This window comes from Dromaius novaehollandiae, chromosome Z, assembly GCF_036370855.1.
Source record: "Dromaius novaehollandiae isolate bDroNov1 chromosome Z, bDroNov1.hap1, whole genome shotgun sequence".
Taxonomy (NCBI): domain Eukaryota; kingdom Metazoa; phylum Chordata; class Aves; order Casuariiformes; family Dromaiidae; genus Dromaius; species Dromaius novaehollandiae.
The window spans coordinates 43,772,565-43,798,073 of record NC_088132.1 but is presented as its reverse complement, the minus strand read 5'-3'; the positions used below and the strand labels follow the sequence as shown (position 1 = coordinate 43,798,073).

The 25,509-nt window shown below is 41.2% G+C and overlaps 2 protein-coding genes across 4 annotated transcripts in view; one reads left to right on the top strand and one right to left on the bottom strand.

Annotated features, from left to right (window-relative positions):
* LOC112995224 (E3 ubiquitin-protein ligase Praja-2) overlaps positions 1–5,726 on the bottom strand; it is a 136,072-nt gene extending 130,346 nt beyond the window's left edge. For 2 of the 3 annotated variants that reach the window (XM_064502502.1, XM_064502505.1), the window contains exons 1-2: positions 5,459–5,725; positions 1,682–1,791 (exon numbers count right to left, since the gene is read on the bottom strand). The gene's annotated coding sequence lies outside the window, so the exon portion shown is untranslated. Of the gene's footprint in view, positions 1–1,681; positions 1,792–5,458 lie in introns of all 3 variants that reach the window. The other variant, XR_010386284.1, reaches the window with a different exon arrangement.
* A 34-nt stretch (positions 5,727–5,760) lies between these two features.
* LOC135325064 (alpha-mannosidase 2-like) overlaps positions 5,761–25,509 on the top strand; it is a 125,631-nt gene continuing 105,882 nt past the window's right edge. Inside the window, exons 1-2 of the mRNA XM_064502500.1 lie at positions 5,761–6,562; positions 19,439–19,699. Coding sequence (XP_064358570.1) covers positions 6,428–6,562; positions 19,439–19,699 — 396 coding nt within the window. The 5' untranslated portion in view covers positions 5,761–6,427. The remainder of the gene's footprint in view (positions 6,563–19,438; positions 19,700–25,509) is intronic.

Below are 25,509 nucleotides of genomic sequence, written 5' to 3'. Positions count from 1 at the left end.
TTTTTGCAGTTGGAAGCCTTACACTTTCAATAAATGCAAGGACTGGCAAGTACTTCTACATGATACTAATAGTAGGCAATGAGGCACTACTAAGCTGTTTCCTGGTTGATTTTTCATTTGGGTTTAAATAAAAGTGATTGATCTGACATTCAGAAAACATCAAATGAAAATAAAATAGGCAGGCAGGAATGTTAGGGTTTTCTCATTTAAAAAAAAGGAAGGGGAAGGGAGAGGCAGAGGGAAGCTTGCAATAATTCTAACCAAATTTAGTTACTCCATGAATAACTAATAGAGTATGGCTTTCTACAGATTTGTTTCCTAAATCCTAAACATCTCCCTTGACAATGATCTCATCTTGTTCCCCCTCCATGTCCCCTCTGTTTTTCCTGCTTTTCTTCCCTACAATATTTCCAGTTCACTCTCTTCCTTTCCTCCTCTAATTATGTTTTTTTAGGTACCTTTTCTTCCCACTGTGCCTCCACTTCTGCCCCATGGCTTCCTTTTGGGCAAAGACAGTATAAATTGTACATGTTCTGAGCAACACATGTTCTTGGACAAGTCACTAGGCACGCACCTTTACCACCTACTGTATCCCAGCCACCACTTCTCATTATGCATCTCGGAAATTAGGTTTTTTTTTTAAGACTACATCCTGTCAGATGTAATTTACTTCATCCACAGGTTGAAAAGTTACTGGAATGGGGAAGGGAGGAGGGAATGCCTGTTCAGGAAAGCTAAGTTTCTGAAGAAAATGAGACTAGGAACTGTCCCTCTCTATGTCCATTTTTACCAAATCTACATTATAAGAACAGATATTTTAACACTGGTGGAAAAAAGCAAAGAAGTGTCAGAAGAATCTCAAATCTTGCAGACAGCTTATGATAAAGGTGAATTCTTCTCACTTATGCACTTTGTTTCTGTGTATTAAATATATCAAAATGTACTCTCTGTAATTATTACACATTTCAGGTTCCTCCCATCTTCCCCTGTTTTTATAAAACACAAAAAGATAAGCTAGTGTAAAAGAGAACCTCAGAAAAGATTTCTGAACACCCACAACAGTTTAAGAATGTATACTACCAATACTGAGTTACATTTCCAATAAGAAAAATCTTAGGCAAACTAAAAATATTCTAGCCCTCCTTAACATGCTCAGGAATAAAAGCATCCTTCAAACACAACATGCTGTGGTTTTAAGCAACTGCCTCTTTTCTTACTTTGCAACTGTTGCTAATAAGGATGTATGTTAATATATAAACATTTAGTTTAAGAAGTAGGTGAGAAATGTTAATTACTTGAAGATGAACTGTAAAGGTTGCCAAATTTCTATGTTCCATACAAAATATGAGAGACTAGTTACCGTTTTCAAATAAGTGACTATTAATCACTTATTGTCCAGAGCAACGATAATGGTTTTATATCATAATGATATACTTATATTACCCCAACTGAAATATTTTGTCTCTACAAACTGAAGAAAAAGAGGCCACATATATATCTTAAAATAGAAACACTGTCTCTTAATTTCATGATTTAATATTTGTTAACTTGGTGTGAAAACATAAACTTTTTCAGTAAATACTTCCATAGAAGTTTTTTACAATATTATTATCTACAATAATTACAGCTTTATAAACTCTTATGAGTTAGCATGCAGTTAAGAGAGTTATAAAAGTTATACCTGTGTAACATTTTCACTGTTTTCTTCCTTTTTGGATGGCAGATCCTTTCCGGTACAGAATTTACTTGACCGCACAGTTTCTTAGTAGCCAGAGATAAAGTTTCCATAGTCTGTAGTGAAAAATGTAATTTAGATACCATCAGCCTGGTCAGTAAGAAAATAACTACTGAAAAACTAGTTTCCTCTGTTTGCTATTAGTGGCTAGATCCAGAAAACAAATTTGGCATCTAAAGGAGGGCTTAGGCAGACTTTAGGTGCCCAAATCCAAAACTGAGATCTAAAAAAAATTCACTCAGCAACTGCCTATGGCTTAAGACACATCTGTATTTAAGATGAATCTTCTTTATATGACTGCAGTTCTGTTCCTGCACTTCCTTGGTTTGTCCCAGCCTCAGTACCCAGGTTCTCACCTAACCATAAATGGGTAGAAAAAGCACATGCATAACTCTCAAGATATATCAAGAAGATTGCATCCCTCGCAAAATGCAGTTAATTTAAAAAAATGCACTTAATTAAAAAAAGGGGGATGTTAGAAACATTGCTACGTCCACCTTTTATATTGTATCCTAGTGCATAGGTTACTGGCATGGCAAATGGAAGATAAAGGTTCAAAGAGTGTATTCTGACAAGTACCTAAGTGTTTTGCTATATAAAATGTATGTGTATACACATGTACACAATACTGACATATATGTGGCATATGAACACACACAAATATATAAGAATATTCATACATATGTTTTTATTTATAGCTACATTTACACACAGATATGGATATATAACCATAAGTAAACATGGCTAGGTCATAAAAGTGGTCAGCACTACCATTTCTTCTGTCATCCACACTTCAAAAATGGAAACATTAATTATTTCTTTGAAAAATAAACTGAACATCTATACTCAAGAGAGGATTCAAACTTACAGAGGCTGAGTAGATGAAAATACACATTTCCAGTCCCTGATTAACATGCCTAACGCCTGGGAAAAGCCTGGGTTTTAGACACAGGACTGTCTTCAGTGTTTCCTATTGACTGTCATAGACAGCTCCTTGAACAGCTCTGGGTTTTTGAGTTATATTTCTGAAGCAAATATTTCACCTCATCCCCTATACAACATAATTCAGGCATCTAACAAAGGAATCTGAACTCTACTCGAAGAAAAATTTTTTGAATCTGGCACTATATCTCCAGGCAAATCTGAACTCTGCATTGATTTTATCACTGCACAGCACTGATATTCTTTTTCCATCCAGTGTGGAAAAACAAAGCAGATACTACTCATACTAGATTATATTGATGCTAGATTAAACATTTTAGTATTAGACCATATTAGTGGAGTCCCTCATTACACTGAAAATATATTCTTATTTATCAGTTATTAATCTTCAGAATACTACAGTATATCTAATGTAAATATAACATCGAACAATATCTAATATTAAGTGTAATCTCGCAAAAATCTCACATCACAAGAATAGGAAGGGTTGCAAAAACAAAAACTCAGAAAATGTCAAGATATTGCCCAGAAAACTTTAAACTGTCCCCTCACACATATATACATTAGGAGACAGTTCTAAAGTATGAGATCGTATACTACTTTCCACATGATCCCTGATTCTTTAAGGGCACTCAGTGGACTGCAGGCACTGAAGTGATTACTTTCAGTGCATACTTTTACCCTCATCGTAAGTTGTGACCTCTCATATTACTTGATATACACCATCCAAACAGTCAGCTGACAATAGGATCATTAATTTCCTGTGTTTTTAATGGTGTTTTAAGAAATCTTAGTTTATTACAAACATTAATGTTTGTATCTGTACAAAATCCTTGTGAGGAAAGTCTAAGGTCATTGCTTTCATTGGCCTCAGTTGTAAATGTGTTCTGCACATTTCTGCAGCTTAGATCACATATGTCTCAGGACAGGAACCCAGAAACCAAAGAATCCCTACCAGCTTTCTGGGGATATTTTGGTTTGTGTGACTTGATATCACCCTTTAATAGAGATGAGAACAGAATCTGATTGTCTAAGGCAACATTTGTTGTCTCAGCCATCTGACCATTGCTGTCTGCAGAACTCATCTCATTCATCAAGCAGCTTCTGACTTTTCTAACCAGAGAAACAGACAGCTGCTTTGTTAACAATCCTGCTTTCTTCCTCTAGGCACCACGTTCCCCATTCAATGAATGGGCCAAATAATCCACACAGAAAGAGTAAAAATAATATGATTGATCATACAATTAATATTTACTATAAGCCAAAGCATAAAAAGATGAACAGAGGCTTCGCAGTCAACCCTAAGAATACCATACAGTAAATTCTAATGCCATTTTAGTAAACTTAGTGTTTTTTTGTTGTAGATTTGAATACAATTTCCTTCTAAATTCCTTTTCCTTAAGAAATGACATCTTACACAGATTGCTACAAAGTTGAATTTTTGTATTCAAAAGTATTTAAATGCCACTAACAAAATAATAAATGGGAAAAGTAGCTTTTTATTTTCTATGTGGATCTGCCACTAGAGGGGGAATAGAACAAGTGTGAAAAGGTAAAATCAGCGTGTTCACAGCTCTTTGCTAAACCACACACCAAGGTTGTTTCAGAGCTCCTGTGTTTCGTTGCAGATTCTGTAGGCGACCCTCCTGCATCTTTCCTCTCTCTTACCTGTCATCCACCATTGTACTTTCCCTTCCAGTGTCATTCATTCCTCTAATCTACTTCATCTCTCCTTCCTCTGTTCCGGATTTTCTGTCCCTTCCTGTTCCCACGCTAACCCCCATCTTTTTGTCATTCCCCAAGTTGTTCCCTGTATTGTCCTCACTGCTTTTCTCCTCAGCCTCTGCTAAACAAGTCAGTCTTATGGGGAGCACAATGCACTAGAGAAGCAGTTTTTCTGCTCTCAGCATTTCACACCACAGGGGCTCATAACGTCTAAACCCAGCAACTGCAAGAGTCCTATGAGATCCCAGAATTAAACACTTAACTTTTTTGGAGGGTGGAAGGAGGGAAGGGAGAAGGTATTAATAGTCAAGCCCTCAAGCAGGTGTAAGATACTGGAACAAACTCCAAATTTAGCAACTTAGAAAATCTTAGCAAAGATACAAGCTTCCTGACTCCGACAAAATTTGACAGAACTTCACTGGCAAAATCTCTTTGAGTACCACAGTTTAAACACCCCTGGGGGAATTTTCATGGAACAAGAGAGAAAAAGCAGCGACCCTGACACATACATGCCAGAGCTTCCCTGTGAAAGTTATTAGAAAAGAATAAAACGCATGCTGGCAGAATATGCCTTCTCTACTTCCATAGTTCTCAGTAACAACTAACGCTGCTTAGCTAAATAGTTCCCCAAAATATCAGTCAGAAGCAGGCAGACACCAGGAATGAAAATTTTCAAACTTGAGCAGATGAAGTCTGTGAAAATCAAGCGCCAAATACTGCAACGGAGGAGCGGGCAGCCTGAACGACGGGCTGCCGGCCGGACTGCAGCCAGCAGCTGCCGCCCCCGGCACCCGAGGCGCCTTCCAGGCGCGAAAGACCGACCCGGACCGAGCTGGCGGCGGCCCGCAGGCACGTCCGGCACCGCCAGGCGGGCGGCAGAAGCGCCGCGGAAGGCGGGACCCGCGAGCGGCCGGTCTCGGCCAGCCGACCCGGCGACGGCGGGCCCCGGCGCGGGCCGGCGGCGCTGGAGACCCGGGGGCGCCCGCCCTCTCCCTCACCCCTCCCCGCCGGGCGAGGGGCACCGCGGGGGCGGCGCGGCCCGGGCAGCCCCCTTACTTCTCCTCGCAGCCTCCGCGCGCCGCCTGCCTCGGCGGGTCCCCAGCGCGCGGGCGACCGTTAGCGGCACCTCCGAGCCGCCGCCCGCGGGGCACGCGCCTCGCCGCGCCTCGCCCCGCCCCGCCGCCAACGGCCGGGCGCGCTCGGGGCAGCCGCTCCGGCGCAGCGCGGGGCGCCCCGAGTCGCCAGGAAGCAGCGAGGCGGAGGCGCCCCCGCCGTGCGCCGCCCCTCCTCCCCGGGCCGTCCCCGCCGAGCGGAGCCGCGGCGGGGCGGGGCGGGGGCGGTGCCGGGAGCGTGTCACGGCCGCGGCGCCGCCCAGCCGCCTCGGCGCGCGCGGGGGGCGGAGCGCGCGGCGCCCCGGCGGCGGTCGGGGCCGGCGCTGGCGCTGCCCGGGCGGGGGCTGTTCTCGGCGCTGAGCGTGTGCGCGGCGCCGGGCCGCTGTGCTCCGGCGGCGGCAGCGCTCTCGGCGGGAGGCGGAGGAGGAGGTGCCAGACTCCGGCGCCGCTTGCCGGCAGCGAGGAGGAGCGGAGCGGAGCGGCTGGCGCGGCGGCCGGAGGAGGAGGAAGGGAAGCGAAGCGAAGGGGGGGAGCAGCAGCAGCCGCCGCGCTGGGTTGGCCCCGCGACGCCGCCGCCGCTCCGCCGCTCCGTGCCGGCCAGCCGGGAACCTGATCCGCTCCCGGAAACTCTCGGCTCGCCTCTTGCGGCGGCGGCGGGCTCCGGCCAGCGCCGCCTGCCCCGGCGCGGGGGGCAACTTCTCGCACTTCTCCGGAGGAGACTCGGGGCTGCCCCGCGCCGGGAGCCGCCGGCGGAGGAACCCAGGCGGCGCCGCCCGCCGCCGCCCGGGCCGCGAGGAGAACTTTCCCCGCGGAGCGCGGGGCGAGCGGGCCCCGGGAGCGCGGTGCGCGCCGTCAGCGGCGGCGGCGGCGGGTGCGCGGCGGCGGCGGCGGGCCCGGCCGCCCGCCCGCGGAGATGAAGCTGAGCCGGCAGTTCACGGTGTTCGGCAGCGCGATCTTCTGCGTGGTGATCTTCTCCCTCTACCTGATGCTGGACCGCGGCCACTTCGACCACCCCAAGAGCCCGCGGCGGGAGGGCACCTTCCCCAAGGTGAGCGGGCGCGGGGGCGGGGCGGCGGCCGGGCCCCCGGCGGCCGCGAAATGGCGGGTGGGCGAGCGCCCGCCGCGGCGGCGGGGCCAGGGCGCCGGGCCGCCGCTTCCCTCCGCGCCGGGGCCGCGGGCGGGCGGTGCCGGCAGGGCGGCGGGCGTCCGCCGACCTCCTTGCCGAGGGGGCGAGGCGGCGCCGCTCGCCGCGCTCTTCCGCCGGCGGCCGAGGCGGCGGTCGGGCCGTTGGGGCAGGGGACGGAGGTGTCGCCGCCTCTGGGTGGCGCTGCTCCGGCCCGCGGGGGCTGCGGCGGCCGGGGGCCCGCGCGGAGCGTCGCCCGCGGGGCCGGGGCGGGCGCCGCGCCGGGCGCGAAGGGGCGCTGGCGGCGGGGCCGCGCTGGGGCCGCGCGGGCGGCTCCCGGGTGGCCGGCGGGGGGCGGCGGGGGGCTCGCTCTGCGCTTCGGAAACTGCTGCTGGGTACAGGTAGGAGTCGGTACCGAAAAGTGAGAACTCGAGGGTGAACCTCGACCATGACATCAACAGGTAGGTTTAGAGAGATGCCGACTTTATGTTGCCGCTTTCGTTCTCACTGAGCCTTACCTCGGAGCTCTTGCCGCCTTTTACCTGACTGCGCTGCGGGGTTAAGCGAAGCGTTTATGGTCCCTCGCTTTTCCTTGCTGTCGGGGTGCGGGAAGGAATTTTAACAGCTGTTTATCATGGTACCGTTGATACAAGGAATATTTATCTACGGTCAGAAAAAATATTTCAGAGAGCACGTAGTATGCTGTGCTAGAATACTGATAATAGTTAATTAATAGTATTAATAGTTTTCTTTTCTTACAGTAGTAGACCAAAATAAGTTACAGAAAACCAAGTAATAAAGGTATAGTTTATTTATGCTTGCACCATATTTATTGTCTTGGGGAAATAAAACAAATGAAAGTGCGTACTAGTGCAGCAGTGAGGCTTCAAGTGAATGTAAGAACTCAAAAGGCTTATTTAAAAAGTAAATCTTATTTCCCTGATAGAATGTCACTAATTCTTTACTTAATGCAAAAATAATAATAATTCATGCCATTTTATTTCTGTTTAAGATTAAAAACGTTGGCTTAAGCATAAAGAGAGAGCACAGACCTATCCTGCCTTTTGTGCTTCAAGTTACAGTTCAGAGGTTGGCCACCAGTTTTCAGGGAAACTAAGAGAACAGGAAAAAAGGTTAGAAGAAGAGAGCAAGCCCAGACTACTGCAGCTGTGTCTGTTCAATATATAGCTTCAGCAGAAGAGTAATACCATGTGTAATACTTTTTTTTTTTTTTTTTTTTTTTTAAAAAAGGGGGGTTGTGGGGGAAGGCATAAATACTGGTTTGGTGATATGGTCAGAATCCCACATTAGTAAATCACGTGTCTTTATTCCATCAGCTGAACTGAATCCAGGCAAAGAATAGAACAGGAAAACTTGTACATGGGTGTCCTCTGCTCTTTTGTTAAATGCCAGGGTTTGGTTCAAAACCCTTAAGTGAATACAGGAGATATATTAGAAATTTTTGTTTTCCATTATTAATATCTTGTTATTAAAGTCCTGCCAGTGTCCTATACTGCAACATTAGTCCATAGCTCTATCTCTTACCAGCCTTTGGCTTGGTACCTTAATCTGGTATAACATCTCTTCCTTCAACATGATGAAGCCCACCAAAAACAGATGTTTTGCCTTCTCCCCCACTGCCTCCTCTTTATCTTCTAGAACATTCTGTCAGCTCCAAAGAAAATGTTTTTTTTTTCTTTTCTCTTTCCCCTCCCCACTTTCCATATCTATATTTCTTTGAGGCTGCTTCTCCTTACTGGAGAACCTTCTGCTTGTCATTTGGTTTGAGTCCTTCCTTTGGGATGAATAGTTACAGTTTTCCTTCATGTTACTTTGTCTTTCCAGGAAGTTACAGATGATATTAATTTGATTTTGTCATTTCCTTTTGCTGCCCACAGTGTTCTGAATAGAAATTTTTCACTTTCTTACAACTGCAAAACCTCTGGAACTTAGCAGATGCCGTGAGCCCTCTAACACATTAGTTTAAAGTTAATATAAAAGATAAGGAGTAGAACAGAAGTCACCACCAATATTTGAAAGCAACAGCTGTAATTCTACCTCAACTGACAAAACTTTTTGTCAGTGCAGTGTTGCCAGAACTCAGTGCAGTATAAGTGAAACTAGCCACAGATGTAACAGCTTCAAGCTGTTGTTTATAAAAAGCTATGGCAGCAGTAGATTGTCCATATCTGTAGATATAAGAAGGCAATGTTGCTTTGCATACTCCTATTTTCACAGTTACAAAGGTCAGAAGTTTTTTTCTTCAAAAAAAAAAAAAGTATTTTCCCTACAAGTTAATGGATAGATCCACTTCATTACTCTTTCTGTTCTGACAATGTGCTAATCTTTCAACTTTGCTGTTCCTGTGTACAGTCCTTATAACAACATACTTGACATTTCATGCCCTGGAAGTTGGGTGTTGATTAGTTTTCTCCTTCCAATCTATGTGGCATACATTGAGCTCTGAAAAGGGCTTGTAAGTGCTTGTCTGTCTAGGCTTTGTTATAAATGCAATCAGGATCAGAGTTGGGATTTTTTAGCTCTCAGTGCCCGGCTGGTCTGCATTCATCTGAAGGATAGTTGTGCCTCATACCAGCAGTACAATAAATGGTTGGGACTGGCACTCCAATTCCTTTCTAGAATGTTTGGTTTCGTATCAAGGGGCAGAGTTGAAATTTTGTTTTTCTAGGATTATTCTTTTTTGATATTGTAGTTGTTAATCTGTACTTGTATAAAGTAGCTAAGTCTTGGAACTTTTCCACAGTTTCTTCCAGCCACCTTTTCTTTTCTTGCTCTCAGGGTAGTGTGCATCAGACTCAGGCTTGTGAATCCATCTTCTTCCAGGCTTATCTACCAACGTGGTCAAGAATTATCCTTCTTGAGCTTGCTCTTCAGTTTGAGAGTTCAAGTAGTTGTTTAAGGATGCCAACAGAAATGTCCTGGGGAAATAATTTTTTGGAGAAAATCCCCCGAGATGGGTAAATATCTGTAGACAGATGCCTTCACATATCCTGCAACCAAATGTTTTTAATGCCTTTCACTGCTGTGTTAAAGAGAATCTGTGGTCTGGCTTGGGAGGCAGTGATAATATCATTAAGTACATAGCCTGTGTATTTTCAGGTCTCTTTGCAAAAGCTGCCATCAGTTGTCATTCTTAAAGTGAACATTGTCCACACTATGCATGGTAAGATAACATTGTGGCAATTGTAATAGAACTTGAGCTCATGAAGGTGATTTATAGTCTTGTCATCATTGGTGTTGATCGTAGTTTAAAATGCAGTATCAGAAGACCTGTAGGGTGCCATAGAACTGGAGTTTTGGAAAATTAGGTACTACAATACATTGATATTTATTACTCTCTGTCCTGTAGTAGTTATTCTTGCATCAAAATTTATGCTTTCTATCTTTATAGATCTTGGCTGTCAGATATGTTGTTCTCAAGAGTTCTGGCATATCAGAAGCTCTATCTTTCTCCCAGAGCTTGTTTCTACCCACTGTAGGATCTCTTCGTGCTAGAGTATATCCTGGACTCTGGTACTTCTCTGTGGGACCTCTCCCCCATCTTTCACTGTTTTTCTGTCTTCTTTCAGTGTGGCTATGGGGTGGGTCTCTGAAGCTCTTACCGAGAACATGTCTCGGGACAGGAACGAGCATGAAAGAGCCTCTGGAGCATTGAGCTCAGAATCCCCTCAGAGTGGTCACCAGCCTTTAGGGAGGACCTGCTCAGGGACTTACAGGCCTTGGCATCTACTTTGTTTTGCCCTTCTCAGCTTAGGCAGTGTTACTAGAATGGTTACACTGGTTTCTAAACTGAATGATACTGAATGTGAGGATGATACCACTGGATCGGACTAAAGGTCTGTTTAGCTTGGTATCCTGTCTTAGGACGGGACACAATGTGTGCAGCGACAGGCTGAAGGTGGAGGAGTAGCCTTAGATCCGTAGTTAATTATTGTCCCAGTTGTCACCATAGATTGTTGTGTAAGAGTTCTCTAAGAGAAATCTTAGGACTATACAGTGGGGAGAGACTTGATGTGGTGGTTAGTCCTGCATTGTCTTGTGTGCCCTGAGTTTGAGGCACAAGTGATTCCTGGACTAAACTGATCTTGATAAGTGAAAACTTAATTCAAAACAAGACTAAAGTGGAATGTCCATAGGTAGCTTATCTTGAAGAACTTGTGCTACTGTATACAGACAGATACTAAATACTGATAAGCACAGATAAATCTATTCTGTATTTTGGACCCAAATAGGAAAAATCATTAAGCTAACTTTCCTCGTTTTCTCAACTAACTTTACTTTGAATTAGAACAGACCCATAAAAGCTATTCGTTTACAGAAGTTGGTAAAATATTCTGAGTTGCATATTCTAATATTTTGTATTTCTTTTGGATTCTAATTTTTACTTGATTTAACCTAAACATGCATGGGATACTCTTAGGACCAAGTAAAACATTAAAAATCCAGGTTTTTAATTAAAGAGGAGGATTTTTTGTGGGAATATCTTGCTTCAGAAATATATGGCCTGTATGTAGTCAGTGGAATTTCTGCCTTAGGAAGGCAACACAGCAACACAACACAGCATCCTCTGAAACTGCCAGATGGGTGATGCTTTGGAACTTAGTTTTTTCTCCTAAACACTTTCACACAGCTTGCTTTGGCTTTTATGGGAAATATTCCTACAGTGCGCAAAGCTGCTTCTGTAAATACATTTTTAAAACTCATCTCTGCCATGATTCCGGTTGATAATGAGAGCAGGACCGAGTTATTGCTCTTTTTCATTTTCAGTCTTTCCTTTGCAAGTCAAAGCACAAACTTCCCCATGTTAGCAGCACAGTTTTGGTTTCACATGTAGCAACATCCATACTTAGTGTTTTGATTTTTTTTTAACAAGCTTTATTCGAATCTCTCTCTCAGCCTCTAATGCCTTTGACCACCATTATTTGAACCTTGCTCTGATCTTCTAATGTATTGTAAATATTTTTATGGCTCAGAAGTTGCATTGCATTAAAGAGATGATCAAGTACAGTCCCTCTAAAAGGAGCTGGCTTATTTATTTATTTTCCCTCTGTGTCCTTCCAGGAAAGCATTAAGGGCCTGGCTGTTGATGCTACTGCTAAAGCTTCTTTGCTGGCTTACTGTTTTCAAGAAATCTACATGATATGTCAAATACTTCTGCACAAGTGGCACTAGCAGAGATTGTTGCAGTATGGAGTGTTATTTCATCTGAGCTTGCCAATAATTTGAAAGTAGTACCAGCTGGCCAAAAAGAGATGACTCATGGTAGGGTGGAGCAATAGTAATAGAAAATTAGGACCAAATATATGTCAGAAGCACCAGCAGTGCTGAGTCTGTGTATTAAACAATGTGGTCTTGTCAACTTGTGTTCTGGTGTACTGCTGAGGTAGTACTTCCCTTACTATAAGGAAGCACTGCATGCAGTTTGCCCTGTCTCAGGGAGGCAGCTCTAGCTACAACGTATCAGCTCATGCTTAGTAGCTATTATGCCACAATTCTGTGCAATGCACACCTCTGCTCCCTTCAGCATCAGCAAGTCTGTACGCTTCCTGTTTTCTAAATAACTGCTTATATACTCTAACCTATGCATGTAACAAAATACAGCACTTCTGCATGACAAAGTATAGGAAGCTGTATGATCAGGTATTTGGAAAATGTTTTTTATTACTCTAAAATGTGGATGGTTAGAATTAAGGTTGTACTTAATTTTGAAGTTGTCATTTTTTGACTTCTGAGCACTGAAAAACTGCAAGCACAGTGACTTTTAGTAGCATTCTGGTAGCTCTCTTGTCAGAGGATATTGAATGTTCATTGAAGAAACCCACAAAAGGAATCGTCATTTACCTGAACTTGAAACAAGCTGACTTTTTTTAAAACAAACAAATAACCAAAAACTTACTAACTACACCAAAGTCCACAATCTGAAAGCCTTTGAGTATCACAAGAATATCCTTGAATGTAAGATAAGGAGAACTTAAAATTTTTTCTGTTGAACCTTTAGTCTGTTGTAAAGGAAGAGGGTCAAATATAATCATAGGACAGTAAGAATTCCTCGTACTTCCTGGTATTCACAGGGTGCATTTGTCTCTGTTGCTTGTGTACTTTATGTAAAGTTTTGGGTAAACAGTAAAATTAGCCAAGCAGAGGCTAATAGCCCTCTTCAATTACAGTCTTAAATTTGGTGCAAAATATTGAGCAAAATGTGTTTTTTCAGAAGGGTAGCAACAAGACTTATGAGAGAGAACAGTTACTTCTGCTACTTAAGATCAATGCCTAGCTTAAACTCTGTAAATTAAATGGAGAGAGAAAGGTTCCTAGTTTTCTCTTACTTTACTTTTTTTTTTAAAGTTTTGACTTGTTCAAATAGAAATAAGTATCACTAAAATGCCCATACTCTCAATGCCATTTTTGCCATTTTTGCACTGCTAGTCATTTAAATAAAGACTGAAAATAGGGTATTTCAAAATACAAAATGAAAAACATCAGCCTGAGTAAGTGACTCTAGAACAGAAAATATTTCTAGGTCTGCCTCCATCTCCCTCTTCTTTCTCCCTGCCCCCAAATCAGGTGAAGATGGTGTCTAATTAGTTACTAACAGCATGTCATATTTCACTTTCCGTAAATTATTTGAAACTTAAATCTAGAACAATAGTATATCAAATACTTATTTCTGCTATCTCTAACTCTGGTAAAGCAGAATGTAGAAGTCCATCAGCTTCTTAGAATCTGTTTGTCAGACTGCTTCAGCTTTGGAATACAATGTTTTCATTTTAAGAGAGAAGACCTTTGTTTTGTACTGCACTTAGTTCAGGTGAATTCCAGTGCCTCCCCAAAGTGGGGCCTGTTCTGAATGGTGCTTTAAAGGTAGGGTTTCTCTGTAGACTCTTTCTGCCTAGATTAGTACAGGCTTTAAACCTTGACTTGTGCTCTGGACTGACGTTTTGGATGCTTGTTTTTTGTTCTTACTCTGTCCTACCTTGCAGTGTGAATACCTGATGAAACTTATTAGGCTGTATTTTTAGCCTTTACAAGCTTGCTTTTTCTGTACAGGAGATGACCATTTAAATTCTACATTTAGCATGTTCTGTTCATTGCACAGTACTCTAACAGTGAGCAGAGAATGTTTTCTGGCCTTGCCAGCCTAATATGTTGCCATCTGTTCAGAGGATTGTAGCAAGATTTTAGTTAACTTCTGGCGTGAGCTTTGTATGTGATTTGTGGAGATATACCTGGAAATAGTTATTGACAAGAGACTGGTAGAGACAGTGATTAAGATGGCTGCAATTCAGTGCAGCCAGAAAGTAAGACTTCATGAGTCCAGTTTCCTCAATACTTACTGCTGTAAATCTGTATAGGTGACAACCTTGGCTTGAAGTCCATGTCACCTCAAGAACTGTTCAGTGCAGTACTTTTTTTTTTATTTATTTTTCTTTTTCACCACAGCTCCTCTGTGCCCCAGAGCCTCTCAAGCAGGACACTGCCTGTCCACTGCAGTCTCCTGCGCATTTTTCTGGGTGAGAAGGATAATGGATGCTGCCTGCTTTTGAAGTAAATGCTTGGTGATTGCTGTCTGACTCTCAAGTCATGTAATAACCAAGTTCTAGCTGACTTAACCCCAGCAGTCTCTATTGCCTGCCTGTTCTCATGAGATTTCCTGATTTGCCAGCCTGTCATATTCCCACTTTAATTATTTAGGCTGGATGCCTTTTTCCTGATGGACTGATCATTAAATGCAGTTGCTTTCAACGGGCATATGAAGAGGAAGTGGATGTTCAGTGAGAAAGTGAAAGCTGCAGCTAATGCGCTCTTTACAATGTAGAAAGCTTAAGTGGGAGAAAGTGTCCCTTCCCCACCTCCCTGGAATGAAGCAGCCTGATCTTTCCTTGTGTCGCTGGGTTTTCCTCCTCGTGCTGGGCGGCTGTGCACTCCTCCTGGTGAGAGTCCTAGACTTGCTACAGATCTGACCAGTGTCAGAAGCAAAGGGAGAAGGAGAAGTAGAGGGCAGTGGAGAAAGCAGGCTGTTATGGAATATTTGGGGCATGAAAACTGCCGAAGGGTTAAGACTGAAGCAGAAGGAACTGTTTATGTAGTTGATTCATGTGGCGGTAACAGCCGGTTGCCCAGTGCAGCTAACGTGTATGGACTGCCTTTGTTCCAAATGGGTGGAGAACGAGCTGGTCTGTGCTGTTCTCAAATAAAAATGTACATGGAAAGATTTAGTTGATTCCATCTAACCCTGGGTAACCATGGGGATTGCGAACAGATACGCTGTTCGCATGATGCCATTCTTTTACCGATGAAGCTGTACCTATTTTCACTGTTGGGTTTGTTGATCCTTTGCACTTCTTCGTGTAGTAGTATTTGCCATCTCTGTGGAGTGACAGCAAGGTTGCCTTTCTTGCTTTTTAAGTAAAATCTTTATTTGTACAATCCATTAATACATAAGGGCAGAGAGAAATAGAAGAAAGATGTTTAAACCCAAGTTATAAAAACATTAACTGATTGTATAGGTCAGGTGGTTCACATAATTTTACATTGCATTTCCTTATGTAAAACAAGTATGTAGATTCACAGAACATTCTTTAATGATCTCCACTTGAATTCAGCCATACTTGCCCAAAAAGCATCCTTCCAATTTTCTGTGCTGGTAGGAAGGATTTGCAATGTTGGATCAGGATTACTTGTTTTCTGAGAAGAATTAATGCCCTAAACTCAGGGGGAAGTCTGCTGACAGTTATAAATTATGCAGTTAACCAAATTTTGCTATCCAGTATCTACAATGCCATGTAGATTACAAGAATTTGGGTGGAATTTGTTGAGGTAAAATTAATGCATCTCTGCTGTAAGATTTAAAAAGCAAACACAAAAAACCCTAGTGAGTGGAAAATTTTCAAACTTTAATTTAAAACAAAATACTGTTAGAGTACAATTTTATTCATGAATAGGGCTGCTATGTTTTGTTTTATGTTTCTTTTATTCTATATTTATGTTTTAATTAGTACCAGTTTGGAGTTCCCGTAAAATGTTTCTAATATGTTTTACTGGTAAGTCGACATCCATTACTAGCACATAATAAATCAGTAAAATGAAACATTTAGTGCAACTTCACTGTTGTGTACTATTTGCCTTTAATAATTTGTGCTGGGCAGTGCAATTCAGTTGCCTGCCTTTAAAAAGCTTGACACTGAATTTGTTTTGTTTCCACATGTTAATTTTGTTGCCTTGAAGACTTGGAATATTCTTCATGTTTATCTCTTATTTTAAAAAGCTTTAGTATTGAGTACTACATTCTAAGCATTGTCTACTACCTATTTAAAATAAGTAAGGAGAAAAGCTGAGTGTGGAATGAAAAAAGCAGGTAGTTTCTGTATGCCCTGGATCCACATGAAATTTTAAATTTACAGATGGATTCTCAACACTATTTTGACTATTTTCTTACTGAATGGAAACTTGAGCCCATTTCTAGTTTGTGATATTGCTGCATCTTAAAGTTAACTTCTGTGGCCAATGCATTTCACAATAGAAATAAAATCTAAGATAGGGCTGTTTTTTGATTTTAACTTGGGTGCTGTAGGAGGCCATAAGTTTGTTCTTAACTGTAGCTTTTCAAGTGTTTTGCATTTGAGCTGAGTTGGTAGATGGCATGTTTAAATGCTTTATAAAAGGGCCACCGTGGGTCTCAGTCTTCAGAGGAGACAGGAGAAGAGTCCTAATGAGTGTCCTTTGTTAGTTTCTGAGTGGGAGGACTTTGTAAGGATTTTCACCCCCAAATAGCAGTATCTAGCTGCACAGTTAACAGCAGTTCTGCATTTAACATACTTTTAAGAATTGCTGCTCTTCAGAATCTGAAGTAGACTTTCCAGCTTAGAAAATAAATTGCTGATGAAAGGATATGGTAGTCTATAAAATCATTATTGCTTGAAGATGAGCAGGGGACAAATTACTATTTCTCGTAACATAAGAAGCAGGGAACTCAGCTACATGGCTTAAAGTTTTTAAAAAAAATATTTTCTCACATAATGCACAGTAAAATGGTAGGACTTACTATCCTAGCATAGTTGGAGTTTTAAAGTGTAATAAATTCAAGGAAGGGTCCATCTAGAGATATTAAATATGATGTGACCTCCAGTTTTGGAAGTCTGTCTCTCCTGGAAGTGGGAGCATGTGTAAAAGGAAGATGGGTCTAGGTGTGTCTGTAATACTTTTTTCTCTGCATCTGTTACTGGCCGCTGTTGGAGGGAGAATACTTGGCTAGGTAACATGAGGCAGACTGGTGGTCTAACGTATGACTAGGTACATAATAGTGTATTGCTAAACAGTATGTAATTGTTCTTTTGTAGGAAGATGTAGGACGTTTCCATAAGGAACGTGAATGGGAATATAAATTTTAATAGTTGTCTGATTTTATAGTTGTGCAGGCAGGACGTAGAGTTGTGGATAGGTGTGAACAACATTTTAGCTGCTTACGTATTTGGTAACTTTGAACCACAGTCATGTGTAGTGAAGCGGGTAATAACTTGTGTAGATGCAGCATATCTTAGCTTCTTAGGAATTTAGAAGATCAAAGGTTATGTTGGGCAGCCTGTAAAGCCCCAATTGGTATTTTATATGTTTTTATTTTTCATGTAGGTGGCATAACAGGCTACTAATTGTCTGAGTGGAGGAATCTTTCATTTTTTAGGTTTCACAGACAGTGAAAGGGAAAAATGCTAATTTTAGGAATGCATACACTGCCTTAAATGTAACATTTGAAAGATTTTAGTCTCAGTTGTTTCTTGTGTGCCACCAGGTGGCATGGGACTACAGTTATTCTTTTTTTCTTTCCAGTACCCAATCATCTGCATATTGATTTCTTGTTTCTGTACAATTCATACATTTGAAAGGTTTCTACTATTTGCCTTTAAACTGTTTAGACTCTAAGATGTTTGCCCTACATATCAATTAGTTTAATCTGGGTATATTGCCAAAATGTATTTTTGTCTTTTGGGAAACAATAAGGGTTTACCTGAGTTGCATTTTGAAACTTGTTATTGCTTTCAGGGTTTATTAAACAAGTTTTTTAAAAAAAGTCAGCACTTTCCACAGTCCAGAAAATGAAGAGAAATTTTTAAACTGTGAAGTTTCAAAAATAATAAAATCTATCTTTTAAAGAACTGCGAAGAGCTGCTGTGGAGATGGAATTATAGGAATGTTTTTTATAGGGGATGGTTTTTGTTCTTGTAGACTTCTCAAAGTGAGCATAATTCAAAAGAAAGTGCATGTCACAATTTAAACAGGAGGCTTAATCCTTTGCAAACGGAACTACTACGAAAGTTAGAACTAATTCGGCATTTGAGGAAAACAGCTTGTACCTTAAAGGAAAGTGCAAAACCATGTCTCAAGGGAATGGTTGTAAAGAGGGGAAAAAGACTCCTTTACTGAGGCTGTTGCTAATACTACAGTATAATACAAATGTATGCTAATAACGACATTGGTGCAAGAAAAAGTTTAACTGGTCATTAAAAAGCATAGATCACAGAACAACTAGCCTTCTACTGAATCAGTGTTACTTATGCTGAATTTAATAGATAAAGCATAAGTGTCTGAATCTGCAGAGGGTTTTGTTGCAGTAACATCTTTTTGACAGAACTTAATTGTACATTGTATATTTTGGGGTCTGTTCACAATTTTAATAATGTGAAGTAACTGGGTTTCTCTTCTCTCTCTTTTCTTATTATTGTCAGATTGAAATCAGTCTGAGGAAAGAAGGAAATTACTCTTGAGCCAAGATAACCTTAGAAACCCACTAAATGGTCTGGCCTCCTATGATTCTATAAAAACTAATACATTCATGTCTGAAAAGTTTCACCTCCTCAGTTGAAATGGATGGTTCAAATACGTGAGAGTTAAGGCAGTAGCACTTTCAGATACCTTGTTCTTCTCCTGTGCTACCTCCTGTAATCCAAGGCTTCAGTAATTAGGTGCTGTCAAGTTTCTCTGTGGTGTATGCGTCTTCCCCCTCCTCAGCTGGGGATGGGTTGATTTCTTTCACTTCGTGCAGATGTTATTCTCTATCCTTCCTCTTCTGGTGTATGCTAGAATCAACCACAAAATCCTCTGTTCAGTAATGGAATGACCTTCTGACTGACAGAGCTGTAAATTTAAGCTGTCTTTTACAGGATTATTTTAATGTTTGTAAATGTCTAATTATACAGATTACTGGTATGGTTAGGCAGTTAAGGAATCTTTTCCTCCCATTAAAAGTTTTATTAACATTTCTCTCTCTTTCACTGAATAGAAGAAACTGGGTATTCTATTGAGGTATCTTTAAAAGCTGTGGAGTTTCATAGTGAAATATGATTTTATGTGTACAGGAAAAAACAAAAATGTATACATCCTATTAATCTCATTTCCTGAGATGCAGCTGCTTCCTAAAAAGTAGCTTTCCCTTTGGTATTCTGATACAATAAATGAAAAGACTGGATTTTTGCAAATTTTTGGTCATGAAAAAAGTTGAAGTTGGAGTAATTGGTACTCGAAACTTTTAAGAAACTTTTAAGAACATCTCTGTATCACTGATTAGATCTTGTGCTATACATTCAAATTCATAATGGAAAATTTTGTTGCTTTCTCTTATTCTGGGAGTGGAAGGTTTCATGTGTTGATTCAATTTCTTTCACAGTTTGTCTTCATACAATAAACAAAAAAGATTGTGTGTGTGTGGTACACTACAGTGAAACTGAAATTAAAAAACTACGTGAGGTATTGGCCTGACAACTTTTTTGTATTTTTTTTTCCCCCCAGGGCCAGCTTTCAATATTGCAAGAAAAAATAGACCATTTAGAACGCTTGTTGGCAGAAAATAATGAGATTATTTCAAATATACGAGACTCTGTGATTAATCTGAGTGAATCAGTAAAGGATGGTCAAAGAAGTCCTGAGGCTATAAACTTCAGTCAAGGATCTCTGTCTGAGCTCCCTCCTTCTGCTTCAGTTTTGCTTGCAGTTGATTCTGAGGATTGTTTGTTTGCTTCAAAAAGTAGAAGTAAAATTTCAGGAGTACAGGTAAGCAATACATCTTTCTCTTATCCTCACTGGAGCCCTAGCTATCATTACCTTATATAATGCTGAAAACATCTAACTAGTAGCAAAACTTTGCTCATAAGCACCATTGCTATAATCGAAGACCTGATGGAATTGTTCAGGTGACTGTTGTGCTTAACTCAATCTTGTGAAACTCTTCCTTCTTGTCTTTACTGAACTGGATAGAAATTGAATTTGTGAATATGATGACTTGACATTTCAGTGTGCTTCTCCTCAGTTTTTAAAGAAATAATTAAACTGAAATTATTGTCCAGTACTATCAGAAGTTCTTTGGAAAGAATTTCTTTATTTGACAGTGTCTGTCAGCCTCCCAAAATTCTTTTGAAACTCATCTCAGATAAGCTGGGAGTAGAAAAATGTCTTTGGAGAGGTATGTGTATATGGGTCTTGAGGGGCTGACAAAGCATGCTTAAGAAATAATCATAAAAAAACCTCAAGTACTGTGTCCCCTTTTGAATATTGCTTCTGTGTATTGGCATCCTGTATAGGTATTTTGCTTTGACTTGATCAGGAATGAAGAATGTTTGCCATTTATCATGTTGGCTTGTTGGCATAAACTGGGGGGGGTTTTAAAGTCAAATACTTCCAAGTTGAATTTATTTTGCTTTTTGGTGAGGCTTGTGAGTTCATTGACTCCTACGTATTCAATTTTAATGAAGTGTTTCAGTTAGTGATCTGTACTGTTTTAGGAGTCTTGTGGGGGTATTACAAATATGTATAGTAATCTAATGCAAAGATTAAATTTTGAAGTCCAGCTTTCTCATTCTGGAAGTGAATCTATTTCTACTGTAGGAGAAAGACGGTGGAGTCAAGATGAATAAATATTAATGTTACAACAATTGCAAGGTCTGATACATCTTTTATAATGCTTTTAAGATGTTCAGGGATAGGTAATTCTCACTATCTTAATATGTCATTTACAGAGAAACTAGTTATTTAAAGGTAGTAATATCTGCCTGTTTGTAATATACATTAAGACTTCTGTGCAGAAAAGTTAGTGTTGACATATGATTGCAAATGTTGAATTTACTGTACTTTAGCAGGTTATCCCCTCACACAGCCTGTTACCACTTTAGCTAATGTATCTTTTTAGCTACACTAGAAATAAATTAGAAGTAAACGTGAACTGTTGTGAATTTAGAAGTAAAGCTTGTTGGCTTAAATTGCTGGACATGTTGTAAGCCTATTATGAATGCAAAATAAAACATGTTTCTTTAAACTGTCCTTATGGTTTGCTTTCACATTTGCAGCACGTCAGAACGTGCATTTGATCAGCTCATTTTGGTTAGCCTGGCAGTTAATGACTTGTTAGGTTGTAGTATCTAAGCTGTTTTTTGATCATTTTCTATATCTCTAAGGTTATATGTAGTATATGTAAATAACAGGTATAGCAGGGAATATTCTTAATGTTTCCCTGTTCACACTTGATGTTTTCTTGCCTTGCACAAGAAGGGAGGGTTCTAATGTTCTTCATGTCATTGGATTAGTACCTTGTGCTCATCAGGTTATCCACCATAATCCTTCAATTATTTTAGTACTGCTTCCTTGTACAATTTCTCATCCTGGATGTCTGATTAACGCTGGTTATGGAATCTAAGCCCATGACTTTAGCAGAATTCCTCTAACAGCAACTTAACTGGTCTAAATTACTGTGTTTGAATATAGCTTCACTGTTTAACACTTCACCAAGGCTGATGTCTTCTGCAAGCTCAGTCAATTTATTTTTTTAGGTCTTTTATAAAGACAGAGAAGTTCTGAGTAGATTGTTTGAAGGACATTAATTAAAAAAAATCGCATACTGATTCCAAATTTACAAGCACTTAAACAGCTAACAAGTGTTAATTATCTGCTATTCACAAACATTAACTTATAACTACAAATTTTGACCTTCCTTTTTCCCTGTTTCTTTAGAGTGGGTGTATGAGAATGAAGTGAGAAACTAGAAAGAAATAAGGGAGCACATAAGTGAGACAGAATGTGTTTGGATAAAAATCACTTTGGAGAATGAAGGTGGAAGAGGCATTACTGAGTAAATTCTGGGCATCTATTATTATATTTTCCCACAGTGTAGAGAACATTCCAAGAATGGATCCAAATAGTCATTAAAAAACCTTGGTAGTATTTCAGTGAGAAATATTACCAGGACTTGTTACTTTGAGAGATATTTTCTATGCATAAGTTGGAGGAAAAAAGTTACTAATAACATCAGAGCCAAAAAAATCTTGGATAGGCTAACTGATAGATTCTTTTTCTTTTCCATGAAGGAGTTGTAAAACAAGAAATGATACTATGTTACACGTGGCATTTGTTAGTAGGAAGGATATTATGTTGAATTGAGAATCGATATTGTTCAAATAGCCTAATATGTACCATTTTCAAAAGACGAAAATGTCATACTCAAAGGAATCTAGGTAGTAAAATTAACAGAATGAAGAACTCTGGCTCTAATATGGACATGACCTGACATTTCTTTAGGTCAGTAGTTCAAAAAGTATCTGGAGTTTGTGTTCAAAGAAGATAGGATTTTCAATAGCCAGCATATTGAGCTCTAGAGTCCCTTAAGTCAATGTAGTATGGCGAAGTGCCTCCTCTTTTCTCTGTCAATTACTGAAGCATCAAACAATGTGCCTACTCATATTGCTACTTTTAAAAATAGAGAGTGTCAATCACTTTTAAACAGATGGCCAGAAGAGGCATGAACGGTGCTTTTTTCTTTTATGTATTAGTTCAGTGTCCACTGGGCAAGTTTCGTGGTGCTTGCCCAAGATGTAACCTTACCTCAACTGTTAGAGTCCATAAGTACAAAGTCAAAATAAGCCAATGTAGAAGAGAGACAGTTTATGGTAATTTTTCAAATGTTTTAGTTGAAAAGTTTGTAATAATTTGACTGTCGTCTTAAGCAGCCATAAAAGAAGCATGCAGCATCCTTTTGGAAATTCTGTTTCTTCTGTTTTTACAATCTCCTTGCATACTATAGGAGTATTTTATAATTAGAAATGAAATTTAAATAGCTCAAGGAAATGTTTCTCTTTAACCTCTTTTATTTCTCACTGACTCGGAACCTATTCTTAACTTGGAGGCATGTAACTTGGTCAGACAATAGATGTAATTAATGTCTTGAACAATTCTTATAGGGGATGGTGTTATACAGGAGATGAAAATGATTTAGCATCTGTCTTCTGGATGTCTTGGCGTAACTGTGGTGATTTCAACCTGATCCGGTTTGGGTTGATTCCAGTGGAGGTTCCAGAGTCCTAACTTCTTGGCTTTTTTTTTTTTTTTTCTTCTTAACTGCTGCTGATTCATACTGAGCCAGTTATTTCAGAGAACTGTCAGTGATGATTCCAGGATCTTTCCTGAGTAATAACTTCCAGCTCTTGAGCTCAAAATCATATAAGCGTGGTTTTAGATCACTTTTCCCTAGCATGTGTTCCGTTATTCTTACCTACACTGTGGACTGTTAAAATCAAGATCTTGCAGTTTGCAGAAACTGGCATGTGAAAGTCTTGCCTGTAAAATTCAGGACCCACCCATGAGTCAAATTCATAGGGATGTGTGTAGTTCCATGAATTGTTGCTTTTAAACAAGTGTGCTTTCATTGTTGAAATCACAAAATAGTTGGAGTTGGAAGGGACCTCTGGAGATCATCAGGTCCAACCCACCTTCTCAAGCAGGGTCACCTGGAGCAGCTTGCCCAGGGCTGTGTCCAGCTGGGTTTGGAATATCACCAAGGATGGAGACTCCACAACCTCTCTGGGCAGTGTGTGTCAGTGTTTGACCACCCTCACAATGAAGAAGGATTTTCTTATGTTCAGGCAGAATTTCCTGTGTTTCAATTTGTACCTACTGCTTTTCATCCTGTCACTAGGCACCACTGAGAAGAATCTGGGCCCATTCTCTTTACCCCCTCCCATCAGATATTTATAAACACTGATAAGATCCCCCTCAGCCTACTCTTCTCCAGACTGAATGGTCCCACTCTTTCAGCCTCTCCTTGTGTGAGAGATGCTCGAGCCCCCTTACCAGCTTGGTGGCCCTTCCGTGGACTTTCTCCAGTAGACCATGTCTATCTTGTACTGGGGAGGCCAGAATTGGACATAGTACTACAGATGTGGCCTTACCAGGCCACTGAGTAGAGGAGAAGGATCACTGCCCTTGACCTGCAATTAACACTCTGCCTAATACAGCCCAGGATACTGGTGGCCTTCTTTGCCAGGAGGGTGCATTGTTGGCTCATGTTCATCTTGCCCATCAGGACCCCCAGGTCCTTCTCTGCAAAGCTGCTCTTCAACTGGTCAGCCCCCAGCCTGAACTGGTGCATGACATTATTTGTCCCCAGGTGCAGGATTTTGCACTTCCTTTTGCAGAACTTTGAGGTTCCTCCCTGCCCGTTTCTCCAGCCTGTTGAGGTCCCTCTGAAGAACAGTGCAACCATCTGGTGTATCAGCTACTCCTCCTGCTTTGTATCATTTGCAGACTTGCTGACGGTGCGTTCGGTCCCGTCATCCAGGTCATTAACAAAGATGTCAAACTGCTGGCCCCAGTATCAATCCCTGGGGGACACCATTAGTGACTAACCTCTAGCTGGACTTTGTGCTGCTGGTCACAGCCCTCTGAGCCTGGCAGTTCAGCCAGTTTTCAGTCCACCTCACTGACAGCTTATCTAGCCTGTATTTCATCAGCTTGTCTCTGAGGATGTTATGGGAGACAGTGTCAGAAGCCGTAGTGAAGTTAGGCTAACAAAATATCCACTGTTCTCCCCTTGTCCACCAAGCCAGTCATCTCATTGTAGAAGGCTATCAGGTTGGTAAAGCACTATTTCCCCTTTGTAAGGGGGAAATGTAAGTGCTGACCACTCCCAGCCACCTTCCTGTCCTTCACATGGACATGTAATATGCAGGATTAGCTGCTCCCTCACCTTTCCAGGGATTGAGGTGAGGCTGACTGCCCTGGTAGTTCCCCAGATCCTCCTTCTTGCCCTGCTTAAAGATAGGGATGACATTTCTTTTTTTCCACTCCTCAGGCACCTCTGATTGTCATGACTGTTCAAAGATAATCCATGCCTTGCAGTGACATCAGCCAGCTCCCTCGGCACTCGTAGATATGTCTCATTAGGGCCCATGGACTTGTTTATGTACAGTTTGCTTAAATATTCCCTAACTTGATCCTCCTGCAGCACAGATAAGTCTTCTTTGCTCCAGACTTCTCTGGTCTCAGGGGCTTGCATTCCTTAAGGCCAGTCTTACCAGTAAAAACTGAGATGAAGGAGGTATTCAGTACCTTTGCCTTTTCTGTGCCCTTTTTCACCAGGGCATAGAAGAGTTTATCAGTCACTCATTGGTAACTGGCAGATTTACAGAGTAAGCACTTCATTTTCTTCAGAAACTGGCATTTCATTTAATAATTATAGTTATTCAAAATCAAATTTTAAAAAAGCAGGAAAATATGGAATAAGGCTAATTTCCACACAGCCCTCCTTTGTCCCCCTTGAACTGGCAATACAGAAAGCATTGCACCTGTTTTTGGCATGTGAGGAATATTATCCTAAGGTGGAAGCAGTCCTGGCACAGCTGTGACTTGATAAGATGATCTCGTGCAAGTCATAGATATTTAGTGTACGTACATTATAAGCCTAATTGGAGCATGGCCAGGATCAGCATTAAGATTACAATGGCCTGTATTGTAATGTAAAGTTACTTGCTTTTCTTCATATCTTAAGCTAAAGGCCTCAGTATCTTTAGGCTTTCAGATGTTTGTATTTTTCTCAGGTT